At 48.3% G+C, this 16,710-nt stretch overlaps 1 protein-coding gene across 2 annotated transcripts in view; it reads left to right on the top strand.

The window, feature by feature from the left end:
* The first annotated feature begins 773 nt into the window (after window positions 1–773).
* Window positions 774–16,710, top strand: part of CDYL (chromodomain Y like) — a 152,239-nt gene continuing 136,302 nt past the window's right edge. The window contains exon 1 of one of the 2 annotated variants that reach the window (XM_049715575.1): window positions 774–912. In XM_049715575.1, coding sequence (XP_049571532.1) covers window positions 889–912 — 24 coding nt within the window. In that variant the 5' untranslated portion in view covers window positions 774–888. The remainder of the gene's footprint in view (window positions 913–16,710) is intronic. The other variant, XM_012537187.3, reaches the window with a different exon arrangement.

Raw genomic sequence — 16,710 nt, 5'->3', positions numbered from 1 at the left:
CAGGCGACGCGGCGGGCGCGCGGGGGCGGGGGCTCCGCGCGCTCCGCAGGGAGGCTGCGCATCGCTGCCGTCGGGGCGGCGGGCTGCGGACGCGGGCCGGCGCGGCCCCCGCAGCCCACTGCCCAACGTCGGGCCTGCCGGTGGCTGCCCCTGGGCGCGTCGCCGTCCTCCGCCCTCCCGCCCCGGGCCCGGTCCCCACGTCGAGGCGGGCGCGCGGGCGGCGGCGCGGCGCGGCCGTACCTCCGGAGGACACTGGGGCGAGCCGGGCCCCGCCCACAGCCCCGGCCCCGCCTCCCGCGGCCCCGCCCACAGCCCAGGCTCCTCCCCTTCCTGCCGGCCGGCTCCCCGCGGCCGCCCGCCGCGCCCGGAGCGCGGCCCACCGCTCCCCTCGGCTGTCCCGCCCGCCGGCCGCCCCGCCCCCCCGCGCGGGCGGCACGAAAACCCGGAGCGCGGGAGCGCGGCTCGGCCGGGCCGGGCGGCCGCACTGGGCATGCTCAGTAGCCGGGGCAGGTTTTTCGGTCGCAAGTAGGAAGCTTTTTGCACTACACCGGAGAGGGGGAGCCGCGGAGCCAGCGCGCCGCCGTGCACCGCCGCCGCGCCCGCCCCAGCCCGGCCCGGCCCCGCGGCGGCGCGATGAGCCTGAGCCCGAGCCGGCCCGCCGGGGAGTGAGCGCGGCGCGGAGGGCGCGTTGCGCAGCTGCTCCTGCGCACAACCCGGCCGGCGGCCCGCACCGGCAGGAGTGAGCGCCGGTCCGCGCCCGACCGGCGCCGGAGCCGAGCGGAGCAGGAAGCGCAGGCCACGCAGGGACCCAACTGAAACAAAGTGTCGGCCGCCGGCTGCGCGGCGTCTCGCCGGCCCTGCCCCGCGACCCCCGCTCCACCGCCGACCATGGCCTCCGAGGAGCTGTACGAGGTACCTCCCCTCCCCCCGGCCCGCCGCCCCGCCGCCCCGCCCGGCCCCCGCCCGACGGCCGGCCCGCCGCCCCCTCCCCCCCGGCCGCAGTTTACTGGACGGAAGCGCGTGCGCCCCGGCCCGGCGGCGGCGCCTGAGTTGCGGGGCCGGGGGTCCCGGCCGCGGGGCAGGAACGCTGACGCGAGCGACTTGCTCGGACGGAGCCAAAGTGCCCGCGGCGAGGCGGTGGGTGCGGAGCCCGCGGCGCCGCCGGGCGGGGTCCGTGGGCGGCGCGGGGGCGCTTTCCTGGCCGTTCGGCGGAGCGCTCTGGGGAGGGTTTGCCTCCGGTTTTGGGGGGGGGCGAGAGGAAGGGTGCAACTGTCTCCCGACTCTGCTGCTGGTCTGAGCGATGCACAACATCGCACCGAGAAGGCTAAGCGTTGACCACATGCTTTAATTAGGTTAGCATTGTGGCCGGAGCCAGGAAATTTAAATTTAACGCTGATACACCGTCATTCATTTGCGCCGCAGCGGTGCGAGTGAGAAAGGGCACCCTCGGAACTCTGAGTTGTGGGCGATCGGTCCGCCAGCTTCGACTTCAAGTGGTGCGAATATCAGTTTGGGTTTTGAGGCACATTTTGTGCGCCTCGATGGAACTTCTTGACGTGTTGCGAAGTCGACTTCCTGGGAGTAGAGAAGCTTGGAAGGCTCTCTGATCTTTTGGACAAATGGTTCTTCTGTTGCGTATAAGTATTTGTAAATAGGTCTTCGTAAGAGACTAAAACTTCTGCATACTCTTGATTTACCTTTTGGATGCGTTTAGGGACCTGGGTGTTTAGGTCTTAAGGAAGCGTCTGTAAAGAGTAGAGCCCCTTGGCCCCTGTGAACCCTTAATAAGGACCAGGTGAGCCTTCTGAGGGGTCTTCTCTTGTGGATATGTTATCGCCGTTGGCACAGAATGGAGCTCTGTTGCCAACAGTCATAGCCTTCTAGCAACTTCTTGTTGCTTTTTTATAAAGCAAGTTTCTGTTGTTTTAAAAGCAAGTGTTCGCAAAAGTTCTCAGGAGGAGGCCGCCTTCTGGAGAATCAGTGGTAAGGTTGTTGGCCTGCCCTTACATTGTACGTGGTCAGTGTACCTTAGCTGGCCCTGAGAATGTTCCATTCTGTTCAACCATTTCACACATTAGCTGTGCCCTACTGTATTCAAGATACTATCTTGGGTCATTTGGGTACTAAAGGGAAAAAAAACACCCCCTGTTCTCAAGAAGCTTCCCGTCTAGGAAGGAAAGTGTTGTGTTTGGGAAAGGCCCAGAAGTAGAGGCTAAGGCACGCAGTTGGGAAAGTACATAGTGTGAGAGCATGAGGGATTTTGGTTTCTACGTTAGACTACTTTTTGAGAGTTGAGGCTTGAGTATTCAGTCGTCATTCATTTTTGTGATTATAAATACATAATAAGTCAACTTGTTCCATTAGTGTATGGGTGAGGGTAGCACCTTATACATAGGTTGTATCTCATGTGTAAAAAATTCTGAAGACAACACTTTTACCACCAGTGCATTATGAACTAAATTTAGTTCTTTCTCTGCTTACTGTATATCTTCAGGTTTTCCCTTCTCCCGGCAGCATCCATTTATAAGTCACATTTTGTACAAAGTTTGTGTTCATTCAGTGTGTTATTGAATGCCTACCCTATGGAGGTTCTGTCGGGAGCTAGGGAGGGATGAGGGACGGGAATGGTGCATGCCCTCAAAGAGCATCTGTTGGAAGAACTAAGTACATTGCAGAAAAATGACACACCTGCACAATTGAACTCTTGATTCTGAGTTTTAGTTTTGGAAAAAAGTGTTAGTAGAGTTGAGGTGACAGTAAATAGTGTGGTCAGTATATTTCAAGGTGAATTTTCTCACTTATCCTTTACTTGTAGGCAACACTGTGACTATATATGAGGATTGAAAGTTGATATTTGAAAGTTCTGCGTAGCGATTAAGAGCCTGGATTTGGAGTCAGGAAACCTAGGTATTGAAATCCAACCCTGCCACCTTGAGCAAATTAACGTTGAAAGCTCAGTGTCCTCACCTGTAAAATTGGGATCAAAGCTAACCTCATAGAGCTGTGAAGTTTAAATGAAAAAAACGTGTAAAGCATACCTGTGGTTCCCAGAGAGAACGCTTAGAAAGTGGTGGTTATTATTGTGTTCTACCTGATCTAACATGCCTCCTGGAGGCCTGGTTTTGCTTCTAAAGGTACAGAATTGTACTGTTGTAATCAAGGCGGTATTACTTGTGAGGCAGAAATGATAGTAGTTGTCAGTAAGCACTGACTGGCAGCCTGTCTGGGGGGCGGGAACACTAAGGTAGGTTAGTAGCCAGGTCCTGGGGCATGAGTTGCCTGGTTTCGTCCAGTTCTGCCTAAATCGAAGGAGAAGTTTCATGTTTGGCCTCCAACTCCACAATTCCAGAGGGATATACTGGCAGAGGAGGAGGTTCAAAGTTTTGCTTTTTGAAGTAACTTGGCATGGTAAGAGCACGAGTCTGCCTCAGCCCTGTGAACTTGGGCGAGTTACCTGACTGCGAAGCCTTTGTTTTCTCACCTAAAAAGAAATGAGATCTCCAACGCTTAGCATGGTTCCTGGTATGTGGTGATAGTAAATGTTTAAGTGCTTATTGTAACTGCGCCTTGTGAATAAAAAAATAAGGGAACAGAGCCTAGAGAAGATGGGCTGGAGCGTCACCCTCCCAAATTGGAAGAACTACTGTTCGTTGAAGGACAGGATTGGTTTACCCCCTGCATCTCCAGCAGCTGGGGTCAGGGAAGACAGGTTTTTTAAATTTACCCATGCTATGAACTTTCTAGTCTTCGCAAAAAGACACGCATCCTTTACATCAGGGGTCCACGAACTTTACGTAAGGGACCAAATAGTTATTAATACTTGAGACCTCCCAGGCCAGGCAGTCTGTTACCACTGCTGAGCTTTGCTTTTGTCGCCCAGAAGCAGCCATCGGCCATGCCCTAGAGGAGCGAGCGCCATGCTCCAGTAGAACTGTTTATGGACGGTGAAATTCAAATTCCATGTCATTTTTACATGTGATAAAATAGTCTTCCTCTTTTAAAAAAAATCACTTAAAAATGTGAAAAACGTCTTAGCCCATGGATTCCACAAAAGCAGGCAGTGGGCTGGATTTGTCCTCCAGGTCTTCGTTTGCTAGCCTCTGCTTTAGATGACCAGCTGTTCTGGACCTGAGTTTTCTCCTGGGGTTTTGAGCGCATGGCGGTGGGACGTGCAGTAGTTAAAGGCCTTCTAGCTCCAATCCTAGCTCTAGACTTAGAGCCAGACGTTGTGGATTGCACTCTTCCCCTTCTATGTTGGGAAGGGAAGAGCTGTAAGTCTTAAGTAACTGTCTCTTCTGAGCTCCCTCATCTGTACAATGGGAATGATAATCACTGCTTCAAAGAATTGTGAAGCCTGAATGACATTAGCATGTCAAAGCAGTTTAGAGTTGATAAAACGCTATAGCCAGGTGTTAAGTGGTTACGTTTACCCTATGAAACATCTTTATTTTCCATTCTTAAAGGAAAAGAAAAAACCACACCGCGCTCAAACCCTGAAACCAAACCTTTTTTCCTTTGATTATATTGATTATATCACCGAAGGAGAGAAAAGATCAAAAGGATCTTAATTTATCTAGTGGCCAAATAACCACCAGAAGAGTGAGTTCACGTGCTTTGAGACAGGAATCTAATAACAATGAAAGCAGCGTTCTTGTTTATCTTAATCATTCCTTTTTCTCAGCGGGGGTGGGTTTTTTCCCCCCTGAGAACTACTGTAGTCGCTTAATTTAAAATTCAGGAAGATCCCAGTGCTCTCGTCTTGGCCTTCTGAGAAAATATTTATCCAACACATGCATGTTTCAGGCAATCAAAAATGGAAGTGAGCTTTTAAGAATGAAATGATACCTGGCTCATAAAACGTGTCTTCAAGTTGATTGGTTTGGAAGGATAATCAGGATTTGGGGGAAAGTTAAGTCTTTTGAATCTTTCTCCTTTACTTTGGGACGAGATTGCACCTCTCCCGCGCACCGCAGGAATTTTAGTTGTAAGTCAGATCCGCACATGTGGTCCAGATGCTGGTCACGAAGATGAGGAGACCCCGTGACTGTTGGGTCAAGACGGACCAGCATCTGCCGTGTGTGGTTAGCTGGCTCTTGAGGTTGAGATCCCCCCAAATAAGAAAGCAGAACGCGTTATTTGACTGCTGGGATTGATTGTGTGGTAATAGTCACGTGTGTGTGTGTGTGTGTGTGTGTGTGTGTGTGTGTGTGTGTGTCGAACATTAACACACTCTCTTAAATGTGAATTGTGGAGAATACTCCTGCCTGAGCAGGAGTGTGGAGACATCACCTGTGCTTTTCCTTTGAATTTGCTTCCAGGTCCTGTGTACTCGAATAAGTTTTTCTCTTCTTGCTGTGATACCTAAGAATCATTTAATCTTTTTCTCGTGCTCTGTAATGATTTTAACTATTGAATGTATTTTCATGGTGTATTGGAAATACTTCATTCAGTTCTGAGTATTTGAGCTGCACAGAGCCGGTCTAAGTCGAGTTTCTGCGAATAAGGAGTCATCGTTTGTATATTGTGTGTATCTATAGGCACGTAGCATCATTGCGGGTTCTGTTAAGATAGAATACATGCAGATTCTGGGGCCCAGACCACGAGCTTGTAGTTTTCAGTGTTTGGTTGGAGACAGGGATCTCCGCTTCAGAAAGCTTCTTTCTGGAATGTGGGTGGAGTTAGGAGGCTCTGGATTGCACTGGTCTGTTTGCGACAACACTGAGGGGGTCGGGATGTGCCTTTGAAGAAGTTGAGCTCCAGGTGGACCAGACAAGTCCTTTGCGGCCCGTTGACCGTTGCCGGTGTTTAACTGAGTCATTCCAGGAAGGGAGCATTAAAAACACCCGGTAGTTAGGTATAAGGGCTGTTTCTGGAATGTCTGTCTGCTGTCTTCATCGTATGGCGTATTTGTCCACCAGATTGTAAGATTGGCGCGTACAGTTTTTAAAACTAGGACCTTTTTTCTACAGTTCACATTTTTCAATAGTTGCATAATTGTTGAATTATTCAATACATTTTAATGAAAGAGTGAATTAAATGAATGACTTACTTCCAGTTTCCCCTCCCCCAAACATGACGCCCAACACTTAGTCCTTCATCCACATATGTGGTTTTAACGCGAGGATGGGGGAACTTCCAACTGTACTGTTTCCCACACCAACTTAATTCTCTCCAGCTTTTTAAGCTGGTCAAGGCCTGGGAGGCCCGTGTTCTCTGGGGAGTCTGGGGAAAGTCTTTTGCTTTGGTGTGAAAATTTGTTCAAGTAATAAGAGTGTTTTTTGGGGGGGGGAGGACCAGCAGCTTTCCTCTGTTTCTCAGGGGGAATCTATGACCCCCCCCCGAAAGTATTAAACTTGTTCTTGAGACCTTTGAGCTAAGACTTGGGTTTCACCACCCTTCATTGACGACTTTGACATTGTTTTTGCCAAACTCAGTTCTGCTTCAGCCAGAGCCTACGGTGAAACTGTGTTCAAACCTCGCCGACCGGGTTTGGAAGATGCTAATTGTAGTCTTTTAAGTGGCTGCTCTTGAGATTTTACATACATAAAGCCTGAAGTTAATACTTTAGCTCCGCTTCTGACAGTGCAAGGACTTGAGATACTTGAAACCTGATCCACCCCTGAATTTACATGCTGTTATTTTCCAGTGTTAATCATCATCCGTGCAAAACCCTCGCGAAGTAGAGCGTTGTTGTTGCATAGGGACAGTGTTTCTTTAGCTTTGCCTGTGTCTTTACCAGTTTCTTTGATCATCAGTCTTCTATCTCAGAACTTCCTTCTGGGATTCTTTTTTTTTTTCCTTAAGTATATCCTTTAGAGATTTCTTTAGGGAGGGGTTGTTGGTGGAAAGGTCTCTAGTTTTTTGATTACCTGGAAATGCCTTTCTTTTGCCCTCATTTTTGAAAAATAGACTTGATTCCAAATAAAAGTAGTTACTTGGTTATTTCTGTTCGGCATTTTGAAGCTATCGTTCCGTTGTCCTCTGGCTTCCCCGTTATTCTTGGGGACGCTGTCAGTGTGGAGGTCTGTCTTCTGTCTCTGGCGGCTTTGGGATCCTCTCTTTGACTTTGGTGTCCTCTAGTCCTGTTACAGTGTATCTCTGTGTGGCTTTCTTTTTATTAATAATCTTGGTGTATGTTGTGCTTCTCTTGTGGGTTTGTGCCTTGCCAGTTGTAGAGGACTGCTGGCCATCTTACCACCATCAGATCCCGCTGTGCTTCTGCGCTCTCCCTGGGGAATTCCAAGGAGGCGCTTATTCCATCTCATCCTCGCCCTCTTGTTGCCCTTTCCTTGTTTCTGTTTTGTTTGCGTTCTGGGTATTTCCTTGGATCTCACTTCTAGTTCGCTAACGAGCTGTGTCTAATCCACTCTTTAACTCATCCATTGAGTTCTTAATTTCAACAATTATATTTTTTTACTTCTAAGTATTCTGGGTACCCCTGCCCCCAGCCTGTTAGTCTGTGGCTTGCTTTCTTCATCTTTGATGTTTGTCTGTTTTTATGACTGTCTCATTCATTATGGTTGGATTGGAGGAGTTACTGGGACATTTGTATATTTTCCTTGCTTCCTGCAAGCCCGACGAAGTGCTAAGAATTACATTTTACTGAAGATCTGTTATTCTGCAGTGACGGTGCCCTTTGGAACCTTGTTTGCTTTTTTTTTGCCAGGATCTGAAAAAACGTATTGAATTGGAATTTGTGGTATCGTGACTAGGGATCAAGGGCTTGAGCCGACGCTTGAGATTTACCTAAAGATGCTGAGAGTGTAAACTAGATGTTAAGGGAACTGTTTATGAAAATGGATATAATAGTTAAAACAAATGCTTCTGAAGCAGAATGTTCCACATCTTCGTTCTGCCCGCCCTGATATGTAGGCATATCTTGTCTGACTTCCCTTTGCCTGAGGTTGGCCTTTGCCTGAGGTTGGCCTGTTAGTCTGGGCTAGTGAAGCCATAGTTGTTGGCCTAACTTGGTCCACACCTACACACCCCATCCCTCCTCTGTCCCTTTGTGTTGCTGTTTTTTCAGTACATGGTGGTTTCCCCAGCTTGCCAGCCTCAGTGTCGGTCCTCATTCAGGACCTCATCAGAGTTCACTGTTAGCAGGAATCCTCCCCTTCAAACTCCATGTGACTAATTTCCTCTTTGTTTTGCATTATAATAATTTGTACTTGCTTATTTATTACTTTTTCTAGGTATTAAATAATATGCATATATTTTCTCCTGGAAAGGTTGGCTACCTATTTTTTGGTTGGTTGTAAGTGCCTAATCTGAGGACGTGAATGTGGTGAGCAGTCAGTAATTGCTGACTTTTAGCTGAAATACAAATATTATAGTGACTGGAGTTGCATTATTTGAAATTATACCATATATGTGAGAATTGTGCATTTAGGTATCTTGTTTGAAAAGCCATATGGTGTTTTGGAGGAAAGTTATTTCTAAACTTGATACAAATAATTTGGAGGAAAATTGTGTTCCTGGAAAGAGTATTTGAACTGTTGGCCGCAGCATTTTTTACGTTTACCCGCTGGTGAAAAGTGGGGTGGGGGGGATGTCTAACAATAGTGTTCTCTAGTTGGAGAAGTCAGCTCAGTATACTTAGGAAATGTCTTTACTCTTTGTCTCTCTCCATTTATTACAGTCTCTGCCATGGGACATCCTCAAGAGGTTGGTAGTTTCCAGTGTTTGTTGGATGAAGCCCCCCAGTGTTGGTTGCAGGTCATGAATGTCTCTGGTTACAATGTTAACATTTTTCATCAGTAGGTTACTGTTTAGGATTTCAGCGCATCCCAGAGTTGCAGGCAGAAGCATGTCTTATCTTAGCATGTAACTGATCTGGAAGCTTCAGCTGTTCAGAATATGTGAGAACCAAGACAGAAAAAGTCCTCTTGGCTGTAAAAAGTTGTCACACCCCATACGCACTGAACACTCTGGGTCTCTCTTGGAGACCGTTTGCCTGTATTTTCGGCATGACGTGCTTGGAGTATATGGCTTCCTTACTTAGCTTGTTAGAAGCAGATATCTGGTAAGGGAAAGGGAGCTGCCGCAGGGAGGTGAGCTGACATTAGTAAGTTTGCTTGTGAGATGAGCTGAACTGGGAAGCTGGGGACGGCACCTCCAGGTCATGGAGAATGGGGGCTCCTGAGCCCCCTCAGGCTTGTGAAGGGCAGGGCATGTTCACCAAGTGGAAAACACTATGTTGAGAAGAGCTATCAAAAATGATTTGTAAAAAGTTTTGGGATGTAAGTGGCAAAGCTCAGTTTAATTTTATGGTTTTCCAGAGTTTCCAGAGGAGAGAGAGCAAGTGTACTTGTAGTGGGATGGAGGGGGGAGTGGGGGGGGGTTACAGCCTGGCCTGTTTCTGAATCCTCCTGGTACCCTAAAACCTCTGTGGAGCTAACCGTGTACTGCAGAGAATGATCTTTGGTTTGACACGCAGTGTTTTCAGAGTGACTACCAGTTAACACTTCTCCGTGAATCTTTGCGTCAGGTTGATGCTTCAGGAAGTTGGTGTCTTCGTACAATTCTTCATCCACTGCTGGGTATGTCCCCCTCCCCCTGCCGGGTTAAGAGCAGGGACTTGCCCTGTCATCTTCCATGATGACGCCGGGTAAAGGAAGGATTAGGTGATTTGCCGAAATGTAAATGAGAATATTTGAATTGTGTTATGGATGAAAAATTTTCAAAAACCTTGTTTCAGTCGTTGTTTTTACCATTGAAGTTGAAAGAGATTTATTTTCTAGCTGAAGGCGTCTCACTGCTGGGAGTTGAAGAGAAGGTGCAGGAACTGTTTTCATCCCGGGTCTGCCGCCTGCTTCTCTGCTTAGCAGAGCGGTGGTACTGGTCCTTGGTCGGTCATGGGAGCACGTGGAGGGGCCTGTCTGCTTCACGCTCCTCCTGACCCACGGGCTGGGCCAGAGCCCCCTGAAAACGTCCTGTCTTCCGGGCATCTCCATCCTTCATTCCTCTCTCCCTCCCGGATTTCCTGTCCCCTCATCCAGCTTGGTCCCTCCAACCTGATTTCCGTCCTCCGCCAGGTGCCCTTTGAGCCGAGGCTTCTTCATCCCATTTGGTCTCTGGACCCGGCTTCTCTGCTGGCTTGTTGCTCTGCTGCTCAAAGCTCTGGGAAGGAGCGTCCGGCTGCCCCGTTGGCTCACCTTGCCTTTCATCTGTACGCTTCAGAGGGAACTCCCCGGGCTGCCTGACACCTCCGACACCTGCGGTGGCGCTCAGCCGGCTCTCCAGCTCTCGGCCAGCGTAATGGGCCCCTGGCTTTGTCCTCTGACTTCCCTCCCTCGTGCAGGTGTGCTTTTGAACTCAGAGCACCAGGTAAAGGGCTATTTTGTGATCATTTTTAAGGAAGGAGAGGCGTGTGTGTAGTGGCAGGGGTGCTACCTAGAACAGGACGTGTATCGCCTCTTCCAGAAGTCGTCTCCAGAATTATTTTACGTGCCACCATTTGGCACCACTGGCTTCAGCTCATAAATGAGCTTTCTGAGAACGTTTTGATTAAATTGACAGGCACAGATCGAAAAGTGTATTCCCAGGGGAAACAGTACTTCCTAAGTAGGTCCAGGTTGGCTCCGATTACACATGATGAGGCTGCGATGATTTTGTAGGAAGAGCGAAAGATGGTGGAAATGAGATCTTGTCACTGCGCGCGCGCATGTGTGTGGGTGTGCGCGTGCGTTCACCTTGGCGGGAGGTTCCGCTAACCCAGGAACCGGCTCAAGGTCAACAGGAGAGAGGCTGTGGTGGTGAGTGGGCAGCTTCACAGCAGCGCCTCCCGAGCTCTGTCCAGAGGATGACCTGGGAGAGAAAAAGGCCGGAACCACCCGTGGCTGGGTGGGGTGCGGGAAGGGCTGTTCCCAAGTCCAAGTGTCGCGGGCCCGATCCCACAGAAAGGAAAGCTAAGCCCTCGAGCCCTTTGCTTGGCTGATTTCTGCTGCAGTAGAGGGTCGTGTCTTGGAGTTCAGTTAACTTTTTAAGAAGCTTTCTCTAGAGTGGAGCTCCCCTCGGGGAAGCGTGCCCCCTGAGTGCTGGAGGAGGGACCCTGGAGAGAGTCAGGATGCTCGCGTGGCCCCGCAGGCAGCTGAGAGCTCTTGCTGCCCCCTGACTCGCATCTCATTCCCCAGCCGGGGACGGAGGTGGGAACAAAACCGAGGTGAAAATTCCCATCCCTTCAGTGTTTGCGCCACCTTCCACCTCTCTGCAGTGTGACCGTGTTTCTCTGGGATCCTGCCATCCTACCGGGCGCCGCTCCCACGCCCACCTGTGAGGACCACTCTCGGGGAGGAGGGATCTGGCTGTGCCCTCCACCCTCCTGGAGGAGCTGCCCCGTGCCGGGCACCATCGCCGGGCCACGTGAGGTCAGCTAGAGCCCTGGGTGCTCTCTGAAGCTGTGTGGAGGCCCAGCGGAAGTGAAGGCTGCCTTCCCTTTTGCTGCAGGAATAGTGAGGCATCACCCCTTGTCAGAAGCTCCTTTGGTTTTCAGTTAGGCTTCTAGCCTTAGTAGCATCCCGGGTCGGGGAAGATGCCGGGGCCACACCTCCCCGCGGGCTTTCTTGCTGGCCCAGCTCTGTGACCTGGCCGGCCTCGGGCACCTCTGAATCCCCAGGGCAGGAACTCCAGAGATTCAAACTAAAGCACCTGCTGCCTATGGAGAAAGGGTCTTGAGAGCCGCGTGCAGGGGCTTGTCGGCCTCTGAGGAGATGTGTGTATCACAGGCTTCCGGCCCCTAAGATGGTTGTAGGGTTAATGATCGAAAAGTTTTGTTTGTTTTCTCTATCTGTCTCGCATTTTCGTTCCTCTCTAACTCTGGGCTGGGGAAGTGAGATTCTGTTGCTGTCTTTTCCACCTCACGCTCCTCTGCTGCTCGTCTCATCCCACCCCCACCGCCTGTTTGATGCCCTCCGTCATATGATATGGAATTGAACTATTCTCAAAAGTTTAATGAAAAAAACCAAGCAAACAGTAGAATCCTTCTGTCTTTCCAAAACAAATCAACTCTATCTATAAACTAAGCTACTCTTGTATTCGTCCTCCCTCCCCTTTCCCTGTAACTCGTTTGTCTTTGGTAGAAAATGGATTTCTCACCCCTGCTGAACTTCATCATCAGTTTAGGACGGACACATCGTCCAGTCGGGTGTTTGCTTGTATATTATGTAAGACGTTAGTAGTGATACAAAAGAGCAACAAACATGTAGGAAGATTTACTCTCCTCCTGTTTTCGATTTCTGTTAGCATATATGTTAGCAAGAGTTACTGAGGAGCTATTTAGTAAACGTTCTCAAGTGATTTATGAGTCTGTTAAACATGGCGTTAGAAAAATTTCCTGAAGCAAGTTTATGACCATACCTTTTAAACATGAAGATTGCTTAAACCTTAAAAACCCCTTTTTAAGTTTTGGGGAGCAATGAATAATGATGTGACAATAGTGTATTTGAGTATATGTAGGTGACCTTTCACATGCTTTATAAAGGGTTCTGAGTCCAGGAGGCATTACCTCGGTGGGTTAGGGTTAATGCTCAGGGGTTCAAGATGCTCTTCTATAAGACGCACACTAACACCTTAACCAGAGGAAAAGAAAAAACACCCCCCTGATTGTTCTTGCTAGAGTTAGAAGGGTTTCTTAAGCTCTTTGTAGTGTAAGTTAACAGGTGATGGTAGTTCAGTTCCAAAAACAAGCAGGATCCTCATCTGCCTTTTCTTCCATGGTCTCCATCCTTGGGGTCACTAAGCAGACATAGAGAAGATGTGACTAAAACAATGACATTTTCTCATGTAGCTTGTGGGAGCTCACAGTAATTCCCTGTGATTTTCAGGTAGCCAGTAGGTTTCCTGTGCACAGCAGCCTAGAAATCTTTTCTATGAACCTAAAAATGAGTGACTAATTACAGGGTAGAAAATGAATCAGCTTCGTCTGAGATCAGGCAAGTTCGCAAGGAGCCATGAACTTAACGCGTCAACACAGATAACAATTTTTGACTGTCACCAACGGCTTTAGGTTACACAGGTGGCTATAATGAAGCACAAAACATTGATGAAAAGAGAAGAAAGATCAGAGATTCCATTTGTCAAAATTTCGTCCAAAAGAGATTTGGAAAGTTTCCACAAAGATGATGAATATAAATGATGATTTGACATTTACATTAAGAAATAGAACAAACTAAAACATGTTTGGGGGCTTCCCTGGTGGCGCAGTGGTTAAGCATCCGCCTGCCAATGCAGGGGACATGGGTTCGAGCCCTGGTCCAGGAAGATCCCACATGCCATGGAGCAACTAAGCCCGTGAGCCACAACTACTGAGCCCGTGTGCCACAACTACTGAAGCCCGCACGCCTACAGCCTGTGCTTCGCAACAAGAGAAGCCACCGCACCGAGAAGCCCGCGCACCGCAACGAAGAGTAGCCCTGCGCTCGCTGCAACTAGAGAAAGCCAGCGCGCAGCAACGAAGACCCAACACAGCCAAAAATAAATAAAAACCAAAAATAAAACCAAAAAAAAACATGTTTGGAGGATATATTAAAGGGAAAGACGTGTCCACTACAAACATTAAAAGTCTGACTTGCAGTAGCCAGCATTACCATTCTAAAGAACCAAGGAAGCGTCGGTGTCAAAGAAGCCAGCCTGTTGTTGTTGTCACCAGTAGCATCGTTCATCATATAACTGATTTCTCAGGGTCGAGTAGATTTAGCAAGTAGAAAGTAGGAAGTTTGAGAATCAGTGAGATGCAGAGGGAGCAAACCCGAGGCCTGTTGACGGGCTCTTTATCAGGACACTTCATTTTGTTTGTGGGAAACCATATTTGATGTACAACCATATCATCAGCTCACTAGACTGTATAGTTTTGAATTGCCCTGGTTCATTCCCAAATTCATTTTTGTGAATTTTTGGCACCATGGGGGATATTCAAAAAAAGACTGTGTGCGCAATCCTGAGAGAGGAGAAAGTTCTGAGAATGTTTTGTTTTCAGCAGCCTCTTTGAAGTAAAGAGTTGCCTTTTAATGTCACTCCTTGAACCAGCTGACATCCACTTGGCAGGCAAGTGCTTTGAATTTCATGGTCTCATCACCTTACTCGTGGTTTGTATGTAAAGGCCCTATATGCATGTTTATCGAGGAAAGAAAATGGAAGTCAAAAAAGAACAAGAAGTCATCCACTGCTCTAGCACCCAGATTAGCTACCACAAGCCAAGGCCCATCATTCGGGACAGCTTTGTGCATAAATAATGGTAGAAGAGTGGATTATACAGCTCACAGTTATTTCATAAAAATAGAATTATATCCATGCTGTTGCACAGAAGACACATAGAAGTTAGCACTGAAGGAATTGTGGAGTGTTCTATAAAAACCTTTTTTATTTATTGGTCCATTTTTCTTTTGCTTTTTTCTTGATTGGAGTTCTTTGTAATCGATGCTAATCTTTGTTATTCATCTTGCAAATGTTTTCTCATCTGTGTGGTGTCCTCACTCTTCATTAAAGATTTTAAAATCTGTAACACAATTACATATTTCACCCACCAAATTAATGAAAATTTATCTTTTAATGCAGTCTTATTTTCCTCATTTTGTTTCTCGTTTAGGAAGTCCTTCCTACACCAAGATCATTATCTTCTATCTTTTCATCCAAAAGTTTTGCTTCTAACGGTAGCAAAAACCTGCCGTTTGTTTTTCTGGTATGAAGTTGGGATCTGACTTGTTTTTCAACTGGATAATCTGCTGTCGCCATTTATTAAACTAGTCGCTCTCTCCCCTTCCCGTTTGCCCCTCTGCCATACGTGAAGTTTTCATTTACGCGTGTGGGTCAGTTTCTTCTTCTCACCTGGTGTTTGTCTGTTTGTCTTTTCTTGGTCACGCAGCACACACTGTTGTCATCAGTATGGCTTTGTAATAATTGCCCTGCCAGGTATCTCGATCTTGTTCTCTTTTTCTGAAAGATGGCTCAGCTGTTCTTGGGGGTGCGTTCTTCTGCTTCCACATTGGGCTTGGGTTGATGCTGTATTGCATTCATGGGTTACTCTGGGGCACTGGAGATGCAGCAGGGGAGCTGACAGATAAAAGTCCTGCCCAAGGAGCTCAGGTTCTAGCGGTGGCAGCAGGCTAAGTGGGATACAGCTAGTGGCTTGGGGTGTGGGTTCGTTTTATATAAATTGTCAGAGAAAGCCTCATCGATAAGGTGACATTTGGGACTTGAAAGCAAAGGAATGCCCCGAGAGGTTGGCATGTTCTTAGCGAGTTTGGGCAGCAGCAAGGAGGCTGGTGCATCTGGAAACAGAGAGGGATGGTACCTGAGGTCAGGGTGGTAGTGGGATCTAGGCAGGCCCTTTGTAGATGTGCTGAATACTCTGAGTTGTATTTTTACTGAGATGGAAAGCCATTGGAGGAGTGACATATTCAGATTAAAATTTTTAAAGGGTTGTGCTGGATGCTATATGGAGAACAAACCGTGGCAGGACTAGGAAGGAAGCTGGGAGATTGGTCAGGAGGCTGGCAGAATAACTCGGGCAAAAGATGTTGGTGTTTGAAACCCCGGGTGGCGGGATGATGGAGTAGTGAGGAGTGACTGCACTTGGGGTCTGTTTTGAAGGTGGGGCTGGGCAGGATTTACGTGTAGATTGGATATTGGATGTGACGGAAGGAGAAGAAATGGAAAGAACGTGGGGTTTTCAGGCTCGAGTCACTAGAAGAATGGGATTGGCCAATTATTCAGACAGGTGTAACTGCTTAGGGCTCAGCTTTGGTTTTTATCGCGGGGGAGGGCTGGGGGGGTGGATAAGTAGGAGTTGGGCTTTAGACGTGTTAAGTTCGAGATGCCTTTTAGACATCAGGTGGCGGTGTGGGCAGGCAGAGTCTAAAAGTTCAGAGTTAGGGCATATGCTTCGGCGGGAGATGTCTGTATGTGCATGGTTTCTAAAGCCGGGGAAGGAGGGAGTCATCCAGGGACTGAGTGTAGGTAGAGAAGAAATGTGAAGGTTAGATCGTGGGGACATTCTTATATAGAACCTGAGATGAAGATGCAGTAAAAGAAGAGGCGTGGCCAGGAAAATAGCAAGGGAGAGTGGTGCGCTGGAAGCAGGTGATGAACATTCAAGGAGGGAACGACTCAGTGTTCGGTGCTGTCGTGGGGACCTAGAATTGACCACTAGATGTGGCAGCAGCTGCTTGGGGGCGTCCAGGGGCTCCACCGGACGTGGGCTCGTGAGAGCATGGGAAAAGAGGAATTGGGGGTGATGACTGTAGGCAGTTCCCAGGACCGGTTTTTCGAAAAGGGAACCAGGAGGGCGAGGTAGGCTCTAGAGTTTGTTTGCTTTAAGATAGGGGAAATTATAGTATGTTGTGTGAGGCTGGGAGAAAGCTAATAGGAAGGGGAAATTAACGAATCAGGAGAGAGAGGGAGGCCGGGCAGGAGCTCGAATGGGATCCTCTCCCCCTCTCCCCACCTTTTGGTTCTTCGGTATGTTTTGCTACGCACTTTTTAAAAGTTTTTCAGTCTTTCTTAGATTTATTCCTAGAAACTATAGTTTCTTGTTGCTCTTGTTAGAGAGATCTCTTTAAAGTTATATTTTCTAACTAGTTAATACTTGTGCACAGGAAGGCTGTTTATGCTTCATGTTTATATCTAGCAACCTTGTCAAACTATCTTGGTTGAAAATTCATAGATTCTTTTGGGTTTATATGTAGATAACTATATCTTGTGCAAATAGGGGAGATT

The sequence above is a fragment of the Orcinus orca genome, chromosome 10 (genome assembly GCF_937001465.1).
Source record: "Orcinus orca chromosome 10, mOrcOrc1.1, whole genome shotgun sequence".
NCBI lineage: Eukaryota > Metazoa > Chordata > Mammalia > Artiodactyla > Delphinidae > Orcinus > Orcinus orca.
This window is presented reverse-complemented; position numbering and strand designations above follow the sequence as displayed.